Source organism: Phragmites australis, chromosome 4, assembly GCF_958298935.1.
Source record: "Phragmites australis chromosome 4, lpPhrAust1.1, whole genome shotgun sequence".
NCBI classification, from domain to species: domain Eukaryota; kingdom Viridiplantae; phylum Streptophyta; class Magnoliopsida; order Poales; family Poaceae; genus Phragmites; species Phragmites australis.
Window position 1 is genome coordinate 16,467,457 of NC_084924.1, and position 13,833 is coordinate 16,481,289.

The 13,833-nt window shown below is 41.4% G+C and overlaps 1 protein-coding gene across 2 annotated transcripts; it reads right to left on the reverse strand.

Annotated features, from left to right (window-relative positions):
• Window positions 1-5,913: 5,913 nt before the first annotated feature.
• On the reverse strand, window positions 5,914-12,336 carry LOC133915827 (putative hydrolase C777.06c). Of its 2 annotated transcripts, XM_062359165.1 has the most exons (10): window positions 11,902-12,336; window positions 11,312-11,447; window positions 11,099-11,226; window positions 10,863-11,010; window positions 10,675-10,780; window positions 10,111-10,178; window positions 9,954-9,989; window positions 9,622-9,731; window positions 9,480-9,541; window positions 5,914-6,008 (listed from the first exon to the last, which is right to left on the reverse strand). In XM_062359165.1, exons 1-9 carry the CDS (start codon window positions 12,093-12,095, stop codon window positions 9,484-9,486), a joined length of 984 nt encoding a protein of 327 aa, XP_062215149.1. In that variant the 5' UTR covers window positions 12,096-12,336; the 3' UTR covers window positions 5,914-6,008; window positions 9,480-9,483. The 2 variants fall into 2 exon arrangements, 1 of the variants encoding a protein (XP_062215149.1); XR_009909393.1 differs by lacking the exons at window positions 5,914-6,008; window positions 10,111-10,178 and having other exon boundaries at window positions 9,514-9,541; window positions 11,902-12,333.
• Between the last annotated feature and the right edge of the window lie 1,497 nt (window positions 12,337-13,833).

A 13,833-nucleotide genomic window follows, 5' to 3' on the forward strand; every position in this document is an offset into this window, starting at 1 on the left:
AATTCATCCAAAAATACTATGTAGGATTTAAACTAAAATTCTCCAAAAAAGACTACTTTTATAACTTCTAACAATTGTTAGAGCTGAAATAAAATCCCAAAAAATCTGGAAATATTCACTAATATTCTAATTATATGATGGAATAATTTCTAAAATTATTTATAGCCCTAGGTTAAATGGTGAAAAAGTGATTACCTTTGTAATGCTCTATTTATATAGAATGATAAAAATGCATATAAATGAAGTATTACAAAGGAACTTACTTTTTCACCATATAATCTAGTGCTAAAAATAATTTTAGAAATTAGTACATCATATAAGAAGAATATTAGTGAATTGTTCTAGATTTTTGGGATTTTATTTGAGGCTCTAACAATTGTTAGAAGTTATAAAAGTAGTTTTTTGAGAATTTTAGTTTAAATACTATATAGCCTTTTTGGGTGAATCTAATTAAAATAGGTTGCACATAGATTATGGAATATGTACAAAAAGTTATATGATTTTTAGAGAAATAAAAGCCACTAAATTTTGGAGAAGTGGAGGATCATTGTGCCAATAAACAGTGTCAATGAACAGTACATATGACCTGTGATTTTAGATAGATGGCAGTTCTACCGGAAGGCTCACGGAGCAGAAGAAGGAAAGAAAGTTAAAACCGATGGCAGAGAAGAAACTTCAAAAATTTCGGTGGTCTAGAGGGAATAAGTAAATTTTTTAATGATATAGAGGGAATTGCCCCTAAAACATAAGTGGCCGACACATCAAGCTATCAAGAACGTGAAAGCACTTAATAAATAGGCAAGAACTTGCGAAAGAAGTTCAAAGAAGTTCTTGGTCAGACTGATGTGGCTTGGCCGCTTAGGAGGAATACATCCCAAATTCACAGGAAAGGGAATTGACAGCTTGGTTAAAACACCACTATTTATGTCTGGCATTAATCGATAATTGAGAATTAAACAACGATCAACATTATGGATAAAACATGGTGACGACGACGAAGACGACAACAACAACATTTCCCAACTTAAAAGTAAATGGAAGGCGACGGGAAAACTTCATCACAAACCTAGCTACAAACCCTGGGCTTGGAATCTTGGAGCAGCCAGTACCTCAAAACCAAGTGCTTACGTGAAAAATGTATCCACAACAACCTGAGGTGCAAGGACTTGATTGAAGAAGTTTGTACAAGGATGACGTTGGCGCTGCGCTTTCCTAAAAGTTGATGTAACCAAGGTGTTTGATTCGATCACCTAGCCGAACCCACTTGAGGTGCTTAAATAACTTGGCTTAGGTCAAAGATGGAGTGTTTGGATTTCATAATTTATCCTCCACGTGTTCAAGAGTAGTCACGAATGGTTGTCTAGAAAAAATATTTTTCCAATGCCAGGGCCTTATGACACGATTGTCTTAGCCATTCACTAGTCACTTTATTACTGTTAGTTTTAAAATCGACACTAAACCAGCGACAATGATAGTCTCCGATTATCAATATCGATTCATGATGTAGCCCAAATTCTACTTTTCGATGCTGAAAAATTCGGGAAAAAAATCTTGCACCCAGACCACCCCCTTATACCATATGCTGGTTTTTGAAATGTGCATGTGTGCATTTCAAGATTTTAACCTGCAACCTCTCACCTCGCAAAACTTCCTTACCATCCCACTTACAGTTATAGATGACAACAACATAATAATTTTTCTTTTTACCCTTATTGCCTGAAATTTTCAACAAATATTTGGGAGTCTATATAGTTTCAAATAAAAAAGTTGTGAACTACAAAATCGTAGATCTTATTGAGGGCTACAATTTAATATAAGGTTTTTTTTATCTGACTTCAGATAAATATATTATAATTTTTCAAATATCTTACTACAAATATGCAAATATACACTAGTTTTTTCCGACTTCATCATGAACCAACTTAAGCGCTAAATATATTATTATTTCACCATATAATTACTACTATTAGAGCCGTTCCTTTATCGAATCCATATTTTTGTATCATTTCATATTTCATCCAACTTGGAATTGAGTTAGGCCCACATAAAAGCGGAAGAAGAGCGTGCATTATATATATGTGTGTATATATATATATATATATGTATATATATATAAAAAACATGTTAATCTTTTTTAGCGCTTAAGCGTTACATATATTATTATTTCATTGTATTATTACTAGTTTTATCTTTTTTCATATAGTTCATGGGTGCTAGGTACTGACATGAGTGAACCACGATAAAAGGGTCTAGCTCGATAAGTAAGGATGCCAAATTATTTGTGAGCTAGGTTGGGGCACCTAGATGACTTCAAATAAAAAAAAATTATCAACTACAAAGTTGTAGATCTCGTCAAGAGATATAATTTTCATATAAAAAATTTTCTCCACTGACTCCTTTTATATATTTTTAAAAATTTCTGAAGATAAGCTACAAACTTGGAACTGGCAGTGATAATGATTATCCCTACCAGTTTATGACATGAACCGACAATAATACTCCTTCCTCTATCATTATGGATCCAAATAACAAACCAACAGTGATAGTGACATTATTACAGCCAACTTGTCATTTGAATCTACAATGATAGTATTATTGTCGGTTCTTGATATGAATTATCACTGCTCATTATTTTTAAATGGCTATCACGGTTAGTTCTTGACTTGAACCAACAGTGGTAGTGTGTTGCAGATTGATGTTTCTGCAGCAGTGATTGATCCAATACAACCGAATTCTACAGAGACAAATAGAGCAGAATCTTTTCAAACCTCTAATGTCAAGAACAGCAAATATACAGGTGTTCTTATGCGCTAGTTTAACATTTGCATCTCTAATTTTAATCTTTTTAAAAAATGGTACGTCGCAACATTATCATTTTCTAGAAATTCCAAACACTCAAGTAAGCATAGCAGTGTCCATATTTTTATTTGTTTAATAGCTAAGTTGTCCCATGACACGTAAAACCGCTCCACGCAAGCATCATGTCACTACTAAAAAAAGATCATCAGTACCGACTCAAAAACGCCATCAGTAACGGTTTTTGAAACGACACTGATTACTCGGCATTGATAATCCAATCATGAGTTATCAATACCGGTTATATAATCGGCACTGATACTAATACTATCAGTGCCAGTTCTTATTACCAACTGACACCGATACAAATTACAAGGCCAAAAAAATCACACTATTACAAATTACAGGGCTCATATCACCATCAACGGGCTCATATCAGCATTCAGAAATCTTGACATTCACACTGGTTTCTTAACCCGTTGATGGTGAAATCTTGCAATAGACAGGATGGATAAACAAGATAGCGTTTGAGGTTAAAGAAAACATATTAGCACATAGGAAGCTTCTTCATACGGTAAAATACATCACACTAAAGCAAAAAAAAAAAAAACTTTAAGTAAACTAAAGAAACAGAGTATGCACTGCAAATTGAGAAAAATCTTGTAGTCTAAACACTATGACATCAATACACAACAGACCAAACACCGCCAACCCACTAAATTCCTCCAAATTCCATATGTGACATCGTTGTACAAGAAGATAAAAAGTTCTTAGGAGAGTAGAAAATAACCAGAGATCCATAAAAATTGTCATGTTGTCCAAAACACAGAGATACATGTTAGCAATTTGACAATGCTCACCGTCATCAAATCTGGTGAAATCTAAGAGAAGTACAGCTCTCGCAGATTTAGCATAATTCGAGGCACAAATTAGAACCACAATCAAATATGCATATCCATAGCTACTTGCACTTAATACCAGTTGTACGCAAAGCATACCAATTCTGACTTCAAATAAGTTCCTCGAGCCAAGTACCCTACTGGATTTTACCAACCGTCAATGCGTCGGACCCTAGATCCGAGTGACGTGAGGAAGGAGAGTGGCCTGCTGGTGATGTTGCCATTTGTCGTAGTGATCAGATCGTCAAGGAAGAGGTTCTCGGGAACGCAGAAGGCGCCGTGCACAGTGACGATGGCACAGTCGACCAGCAGGCCAAAGATGATGAGCGAGGCCATGGACGTGAGGAAGAAAGCGAGCAACGATGCGACGATGAGGCCGAGCAATGTCTCACGATCAGTGAATGTGCGGTCGAAGAGACAGAGTTGGCTCGAGGATGGAGTTGTCATCGTTGGTGGCCTCATCGACAAACAGCCGGTTCGAGATCAAGAGAAAGAGAGAGAGAGAGAGAGATAAGGACGAGAGTTCCATCGGGGTGAGGGGTGAGGAGATAAGGATGAGCCCTCGCGTGTTGTACGCGGACTCAGAGTGTCGATTCATTTTACCTCTGTAAAATTTTGGGTCTGGGTCATTTACTTCACTGACACTCTTACTAATGAACTGTGAGGAACTGCCCAAACAACATTCTAATTAATCATCAGGTGGATCATTATTCATAATCACAACCTCAATGATTAACTAGAATACCATCCTGGTAGTCGGAACACATGTCTTTCCAACATGTACATCACAACATAGTTTAAGAAAGAGTGAGCAATTAAAGATCATATTACAAGTTCTTAAGCATGCAACTATTTGCAACAGTTTGCAATAAAAGAGAAACTACACAGCGGAAGATTAAAAACTTAACAACAACAAAAGGAGAGTGGAGCCATATGCCCTTAGGCACCACCCCAAAAGCTACACCTCACCAGAGTAGGATGCACTACTCTTGCCCATCACCTGCATCGGTGGGAACGAAATAGCCAAACACCACCTCACCCTCACCAGCAGAACCTGAAAGAGCAGCGTGAGTACAAATGTACTCGTAAGACTTAATCCATATAGGGCACATATAAATAGCCCGACTCCAAGAATCATGCATTGAGCTATTAGCAAGAGTAAGGCCACAGGGTTAAGTAAAACATATGCGGTAAGCAACATGGACAACTACGTGTGAACATCTATACTTAATCGACATACTAGTGTATTTTGCAATCCACAACTTGAGCATGTATGTACAGAAAACAAAGTATCTCATCAATAAAATTCACCAACCATTTCCATCATACCATATCTTTATCCCACATTCGTAAACTCTACGACAGATACAAATAAACAGAAGCATGCTCATGACTGAGAGCGTGGTATTTCAAAATGTTTTTACACCCTGCAGGGGGTACAACTTTACCCACACAATTCAAGGACCATACGGCTTGAGTGACCGCACAGGCTCACCCAAGGGGGTACCCATATCAACCGTTCTTATACCCAGAACCACCCACTTGTAATGCACATATGGCACCGGGGTCACCGCGAGTGTATCCCGGACACCTCCGGCTCCCTGCCACCTTGCTTCTCCTTTTCTTTTTCTCTTACGCATCATAGAGCCGCAAGGCAAGTGTCGGCACGGCATATGATAATCGGCTTACCTTACCAATAGATCAGTATGTGGTGAGTATGGAAAGTGCTAGAGCCAACTGCACCGATAGATGGCCTTAAACGATGCAAGCAGTTTATGGCATTCGGGCTCCAGTCCCGAACTACACAGATGACTCCTTCTGGGCAAAAGTTACCCCTAACACCACCCATATCTCGCCTCAATCTCACATCTCAATCATCTATTTCAACCTCATCTTTGTATTTGTGAATAGTGATTAAGCCCTAGGCTCGCAAACAACGGCAGCGCCGTCGCTCGACTTCTACCGAGGACTTAAGAATTGCTAAGAATTTCGAATAATCCTTGAAGCTAGAGACCAACTATATCATCCAGGCTACAAGGATAAGAATTCATCAATAAGTCAAGGTAGAGACAATGCATCAATATAGGTTCTACCCATATAAGTCCGACACTGGACTCAACACATGCAAACAAACATAAAGCATAATTTATCAATTTAGACTCCATTTGATTTGAAATAAAGTGTGCAGTATGCTTAGATGCTTGCCTTGCTGCTCCGCGGTTTTCCCAATACTTCCCGCACATAACTCACAGAAATGAGGAAGGTTGGCGTTATCCTCGATCGCGCTAGCTTCACGCTCCGGATCTTCGTTCACTAAAAGAACGCGTGCAATGATGAGCATGAAGGACATGCAATGAAAGATGCTCCACGGCGCATGACAACAGCGGAGATGCTACGCATTACGGCATACGCTTTAAAATATTAATGATTTCCTTAATTGTTGATTATTGTTAACCATTTACCAATTTCCTAAATTAATTAATCTTAAAAAAACTTAAACCTAATTAGAAAATTAACTACACTTAACATGAGTGTGATTATTTTTACTGAATAGGGAGCAATATACAAAGATTATCAAAATTGATGAATATCATTAATTAATTATGAATTATCAAAACTTAAACAATTTTCATTAATTGAACTAATTCCCGTATATTTCATGGTTGCTAAAATTTTTAACATGTAGAGCATGAGCATACAAAGCTAATAAAATTGGTTTCATAATTTTTTGGAGCTATATTTAATTTCCTATGAATTTTTGCGTGTTTTAGCCAATTTACTAGTTGAACCAAAATTCAATTTTGCATTTTCTAGTTTTACCGAATATTAAAAGGCCTAAATCCTTTTTACACCGGGAGAGCTGCCAGCCATAGCCATGAAAGAGGGCTCAGACATGTGGGCACACTGCTGAGTCGGCCAGCGGCTCGGCCGGACTTCGTCGGCGGCGAGCGGCGGCCTGAACGGCCCGGCTGAGGCCACAAATAGCTTGAGCGTGATACTGGGATCCCATTCAAGGAACATGCGGAAGGCGGGCGCTGCCGAAACATGGTCGGTGGCTAGCTGCTCCCGCAGAGACGAGTGCCGGCGACGCGAGCGCTTTAGCTATACGAGGGCATGAGGGAGCTCACCACGCAGCATGACGGGCTGAAGAAGCAGCGGCACGGCGGCTCGTCGGTGAAGAGCAAAACTCGGCCGTCAGAGACGAAGAAGAAGATGTTTGCATGATGGGCCGGTGGTAGATTCGGAGTGGAAACGGCTAGGGGTGCTTCGGAGGCCCTTCTCCTTGCTTCATACGGCACATGCCTGGGGATTGGAGCTCGGGCTCATCGAATTTTGAAGCGGCAGTGAGTGGTCGTGCTTGCTCTGCTTTGCTTTGGGCTCGGCCGAACAAGAGAGTGAGGGAGAGAGGAGAGTGCGGCGAGGGGCAAGGGATAAGGCCGCAGACGCTTCCACTGGAAGGCTCGGTGCCATGCTAGGCCTACTGACAATGTGGTAGTGGCCACCAGAGTCAACAAAGCCGGCGTTGAGCAGAGAGCAGAGAGCAGAGAGAGCAGGATGGGCGTGAACAGTGCCAACTGAAAGAAAATCCCCTCTCTACTTTTCCAATCCATTTGGATATCTTCCTATGGTCAAAATTTGTGGGACAAAATTTGTGTAAAACTACAATTCCTGTGCAACCCATTTTATCTTGTTTGACACGTAATGCTTGAGCCAATTTCAATTTAAAATTCTCCAATTAGCAAACTTTTCTAACTTATTGTAATTTCCATGTCTTCATAATCATTCCCAAAAATTTGGGAAAATCACTAATATTCCTCATTTGTCATGGACTAATTTCTAGAATTGTTTCCAGCCTTACGTTGCATAGCAAATATGTGAGTTTCTTCAAAAAGCATTACTTAATATTAACTTTAACAATTTGAGTTCAATTTAACACATGCCAAAAATTGCTCAAAACAATAAACATGATGCTAGTGATGCTCATTAATGCTTAATGACCTGATTAACAACTTTGGGCCGTCACATGAACTGGCACTGATATTTTTGATCGGTGCCGGTTCAACCTGGCTCAATCATTGATCAAGCCTGGAATATTATGAACTGGTATTGATACTTCATCAGTGCCGGTTTATGCCTAATAGGTACTGATAGGACTGCACGAATGACCTATTCTGTTACAGTGTATATGATGAAGACTAGCCTGGATTGAACTTAGGAGGGTCTTGTGTCTGGTTTGATGAGTTGAGGGGCGTTGGATATTTGATTTTAGAGTTTGGGGTTAAAAATCAAACAACTACTATAATTCGAGGACGTAAAATAGATTTTTTCCTAAGAAAAAGTTAAAGAGAATTATATATATAGGAAAACTAGTCTATAATCCTCAGAGTATATACTACTTTCTAAGATATATATGTATATACTTCTTGATAAGTGATTTTTTTTCTGAGATATATATATATACTACTTTTAAGATGTAAAACTCTATTATGAACACCCATTAGAGGGGATGTATATACACTTGTGAGCATAGTCGCAACAAACGGGATCAAAGGCGCGTTCCTTGACCCCAGGATGTCGACCCAATTCGAGGGTCAGGGTCGAACAGGGTCAACGATCCGATTCTAGATGGGATACACACCATTGTTGCTCTCCTCTGCTATGGAACAATATGTAGGTGAGGACAAAAACTTACCTGACACATACGAGAAGATGTGAAGACGGAAGCTACAAATGAGCAAAGCGGTGTGGCCCTCCATAGCGCCATTGAGGGATAATGGATCCAACGACGCGCCTCTTGCGGATCTAGGAGCGCAGGAGTGGAGGAGGAGGCAGGGCACTACTGGTGTCGGATTCGGCAGATCTGGGGGTGCCACGTTTTGTGCCTAGGGTTCCACCAGGGAGGCGAGCGTCAATAATGGTGACGGCGAACTGGCAGGGGGGGGGGGAGGAGACGGCGGGTGGTGAAGAGGGGGGAGAGAGGAGTAAGTTCCTAGAGAGAGAGAGTGTGTGTGTGAACTGGTGGGGGAGAGTCGAGGATCCAATGGGCCGAACCGGCCCATGCCCATCCTTGCACACTAGCACTGCATTGTATTTTTGGGTATTCCATTTTTGCCCTTGGCGCTGGGGTTATTTATGGGATGAATTGCCTCCGAGGGGGAAATACTGAGACTAGTGAACAACCACGCATAAATTAGCCATATTACTTTTACAAGCAAAAGGTTTTCTTTAATCAAGTGGGCAATTGATAATGCACGCTTTCTTTACAATGAGGCATCAACCCGGGTCATCGACCCGGATGAATCTAGGTTGCGTTCCACATCGTTGGTCTGTCGTCCGAAGGAGATATACCTCCTTCATACCACATTTTTGTTAGATGTCGACCCATGTCTCGTGACCCAATTCCTCGACCCAGTCAACTGGAATTTCTAGTGACTATGCCCGGGAGTATATATATAATATATAATGGTATTTTTTTCCCTTTGTTGAGGGGTATTATTCCAATCCAACATGGCAACTAGACACAAGTGGAGAGTTCCATAGGATATAACAAGATAAAGTGTTACATTATAAGTCTATTGAAATCCCAGACATTATATATCCTTTTAACTTGATAATATAACACAATAATATCAACAGAGCTATACAATCATTAAAACTTTGTTCCCATTAGAACTGAGCAGAAGAGATATGGATGCAGACATGTAGTATTCTGCAATGGTATTACTGAAAGAGACCATGAAAACAGAGTTGCTGAAAGACTTCATTGCGACCCACAATCCATACCTTATTACAGGTCAATGAAGATACGAAGGCCGTCATGAGCTAGTTGTACTGGTATTCCTTCTCTATGATCATACGGGCTCACACATCAGTCAAGGCATCTACAGATGATTAAAGAGCAAAATGTTTCAGAAACCAGACGCACCTGAGAGACCATTGTGCCAACATCTGGTTTTCTCTGTGATGTTCAAACTCGTGGTTCATTCCAATCAACAGAGCTTTCTTAGGGCATATCCTCTTGACAGCGTCAAGACTCTGCAATAATTCGTTAAAGTTAGCATGGTATCGAATAAAAAAAATTATTGGGCTGACTGAGACATCTTGACAGGCATGGTTGGATCAGACTAGGTAAATATTGCCTGGTTTGAGCTATTCTGTTCCAGGCTGATTTCATAGAATAAGATGGATTAACATCAGATTTATCCACATAGTTACTATAAAATTTCATAAAATATTAAGAGGTCCTGATAAAATAACCTGACTCAGAGTTAAATGGCAACTGCGAGCATCTCCCTGTTCACAGAACAAGTATGAATCAGAAAATCAACACATTTGACAACCATTCAGTTTAGATGTATTGTATGGAAGATTCAGCAAAGACGTTTCTTCAGATGACAAGCATGTCGAGGCCTACCACCCCATGCAATCTGTTTGTTTCTATTATAAGAAGATCAAGTTGTCCAGCGCCAGACTTTGAAATTGCTGCATGCGAAGATCACATCAGCTGTGTATTGCAGTGAAGTGAAGCAACAAATCACGTATCAAGAGAATCCAACTACAAGAGGTCTAGGAATTTAATAACTGACATCATACTAAGACTTTTGTATTGAGAAAATGTTCAGTGTTACAGTTTATTTTGATAAGCTGAATCACTGAAGTCCCTCAATAGTATGTGATTTCCAATAACCCAAAGACAAATTGACATACAGGTTTAGCAAGAACTATTAGATCATAAACAACCTGCTAATTGTTTTGATCTTTCCCCGTTCGTAAATATAGTTAAGAATTTGAATGGAAGATTAATGGATTAAAATTATCTTTCTTCCTCATCGAATAGTACTAATTATAATGTTATTTCAAACATGTCAGTCAAAAAACCTCCATGCCATGATTATTTGATTATTTTAAAACACTCATGTTCATAAATAGCAATTCTAGATATTTGAATAAAGAATGATGGAGCACAGAAAAATTATACCATGCTCAGTTCTAGGTAGAATTCTTGAGACATCAGATAAATACGCAACTCTTGCTCTGCTGCCAAATAAGAAGCCTAAACAAACATAGTCCTCTCCATGCATGACCTGGCCAGAGAAATTCAACCTAGCCACTTAAGGGGGCAAACATAACAGGATCAAAGCAACACTTCGCAATAGGGACTCTTACTGGCAAGGGCACAAACTCTAGCCCTGATGATACAAATGGTTTGTCGATGTCGCCCTCAATTATCCTCCAATCGAGTTGAGTGGCTCGGGCAAAGTCATCACCTTCACCCAGCTTCTTTTTCACCAAGTAGGGGAATCTTGCCGCAACACTGTAAAATTAGTGAATGATATTACATGGACGTCGATTGATGACTAGTGTAATCAGGGTATTCAGTCCATTTGGAACGCTAGGGTGACCTATCCATTGTGAACTGGGTTAGAAAGATAGGAACTTGTTCAATATCATTTCTGTGGCTACTTGGCTGCACCACCCACACGTCATCAAGGCCTAAGACAGCGTCCGCGTGCTCATGAGTCAGAATAATCTGCACTACAGGGAAACCCTCTTAGGCATGCCATCTGCATGGACTGAGCATCAGGGATGTTAGAGGATTGCCATCAGGATCTTACTGAATCAATGGAAGGAACTTTGTGGTGAACAAACCACCGGAGAACTTGTTCTCTAAAATTCTTTCCGACATCGACCAGAATGTAGTTCTGAGTTCCATCGTCGCGGCAATAATCTATCAAGAGTGAGGTGTTACACCTGAAAGTAAACATCTGCATTAGCATTTGCAATGCTGTATTCGGTATATTGAGGTGACTCTGAAAAGTAATCTTTTATGTTTTTGGATATACTGATGATTTGTTCCAGAAAAAATATACCGACTACTCCTTGTAGGAATTGGTAAAGTTTCCCTGAGTTAACTATATATTTGCAGCATAACACAGAAATGGTTAAGGTTACTAGGAGAGGCCATTAAGCTAGGATAGCCGAAAGGCCCAAGCGGACTACAGAACAGTGTATTTAAAGAGACTCTGACGCTCTTTTCGATTTGGGCTGGTTGGTCTAGCACGGGAAAAGCCTAGACCTCGAGAATTCGTCCACACCGATTCGAATGCTAAATTTTGCAAGAACAGCAGCTAAGCGAGATATAAGGCACGAAAGAAATGGATTTACGCGACAACAGGGTAGTCGATCGAAGCAGGCAGCGGAGCACCTGTAGTTGGGATTCCGGTCCGGCGGGAGGGACAGGGCCTTGGAGCAGACGGCGCACGGCGGCGTGGACGGCTGGATGAGGCACCGCGCGTCGGGGAGGGCCCCGGAGCAGCCTGTACCCAGGAAGATCAGTGACGACGACGACGCGCCTCCGGTTGGGAACGTGGCCGGACGAGTGTCCATCGCGGGATCCATTCCTGCTTGTTTTTAATGGGAGTTTGGATTGGATTTCAAGCGGCAGAGGGGGAGATTTCGGTTCTGATTTGTTGGCGCGTCTTGGTCCGATTTCTTGCTCCGCTTGTCCTCTTGGTTGGCTCGGTTTGTTTATTGCCATTGGCGCTGGTGGTGCCGGCCCGGGGGCGAGAAATGGCCTCGTTTTCTCGTGGTTTCCATTGAACTTCTGAAATCGGTTGCCTTTCTATAATCTCTGCTTTTGTTAAAGGTCCACTCCGTTTACCTGCTTCTTTTTTTTTTTCCACCGCTGCCACCTCTTCTTCTTCCTCCGTCCTCGCTCGCCCAGCCACGCTCATGCGCCGGCGGCTACTCATCGGCGTGGCCCTCCAGTGAGATCCTACCCCGCCGCTGCAGCCATCTCGCCAATGCATCCTATCACCCTTTGCCACCTAGCCCATGAACCACCACCACCGTCTGCTCCTGCGGGTTTCCCTCTAAGTGTAACACACAATGTTTCGTCTCCTATGATAATTAAGTTTACTAAACCTTTGAACTTTTTAGTTACAGTTCGCTTAGATTTGAACTTTTTAGTTACAGTTCGCTTAGATTAATATGTGTCATGTGTTGATTCAAATCCGAATCTAAGCGTTCTCAAATGGGACTCGAAATTTTGTCAAATTTAATATCTCAGGCCCAAATCTTTACCAAAGGACAAAGGTCAAGTTCTCATCTTAATTCTCTCAAAATCTATCATGTCCAAATTCCATATTTCAATCCCTTTTCATCCAAATGCTTCACAAACTTTTGGCTCGGCCCAGTCATCTCTCTCTCCTTCTCTTCCTCTCTCGCATGTAGCCCAAAATACTACGGCCTGTTCTTCTTTCTTGCCGGTCTTCGGCATGTCACGCCCGAGCAGCCCAGCACCCTCCTCGAACTGCAGTGACTACACTAGCCACGTCCATTTCCTCTCGCGCGCGTGGACCGCCTACCCAGTCTCGGCCCGATTCGCACAAATGAGCCCATCTAACTCCACCGCCCATCTCTCCTTATCTCCTTACCTATCAGGCTCATCTCCTACCTCGGTCCACCACCGAGCAAACTAAAGGCGACACCACGACACGCGAGTCAGCATCTCGGTCGCCCTCGCTCGTGCACCTATTCAGGCCACTCCCTCACCCATCCATGCATGCCTGCCACACCAACAAGTCCACTCTCACCCTCTCAAGCACCATCTTAACCACAGCAGAGCTGCAGGGAGATCCACTGCCGCTGCTAATCTCTCATATCCAGCACCACTCTTGCTTCCTGTCGAATATTAGTTCCTGACAATATGTTCGTAAATAGACTGAGTACCTTCGAGTGCAGGGATTAATCACGAGACTGGACAATCGATGTATATAGGTTCGGGCCTCTGATTAGAGTAATACCTTACGTCTTGTGAGGGTGTTGCTGTCGTATATTGATGATCTCAAGTACAAGCAATGGGGCTGAATCTATTACAGATAGTGTATCAGATCTGATCTAACCTAAAGCTAAGGTTGTCGAGTACCTACTCAGCTAGGGTCTTGATGCTTGCCTCGAGTTCTCTCTTTCTATGTTTTCCTTGTGCGTTGTTCTCGTCTCTCTTCTTCTCCTCCCCCTAACCTTATATAAGGGTGGGAGTATCGACTCCTATCCAGCCGTGGTCGATAGGTAGTTGTCTTCCTTGACGTCCAAGTAGATAGATCTATTTTGAGTACTAACCGCATCGAGTTAGGCA

Coding starts and splice junctions, on each gene's coding strand:
- LOC133915827 (XM_062359165.1), bottom strand. CDS start 12,095: ATGGATCCCGCGATGGACACTCGTCCGGCCACGTTCCCAACCGGAGGC. Junction 10,179..10,674: donor TCTACCTAGAACTGAGCATG/GTATAATTTTTC, acceptor CTTCGCATGCAG/CAATTTCAAAGTCTGGCGCT. Junction 9,732..9,953: donor GCCATTTAACTCTGAGTCAG/GTTATTTTATCA, acceptor GAATTATTGCAG/AGTCTTGACGCTGTCAAGAG.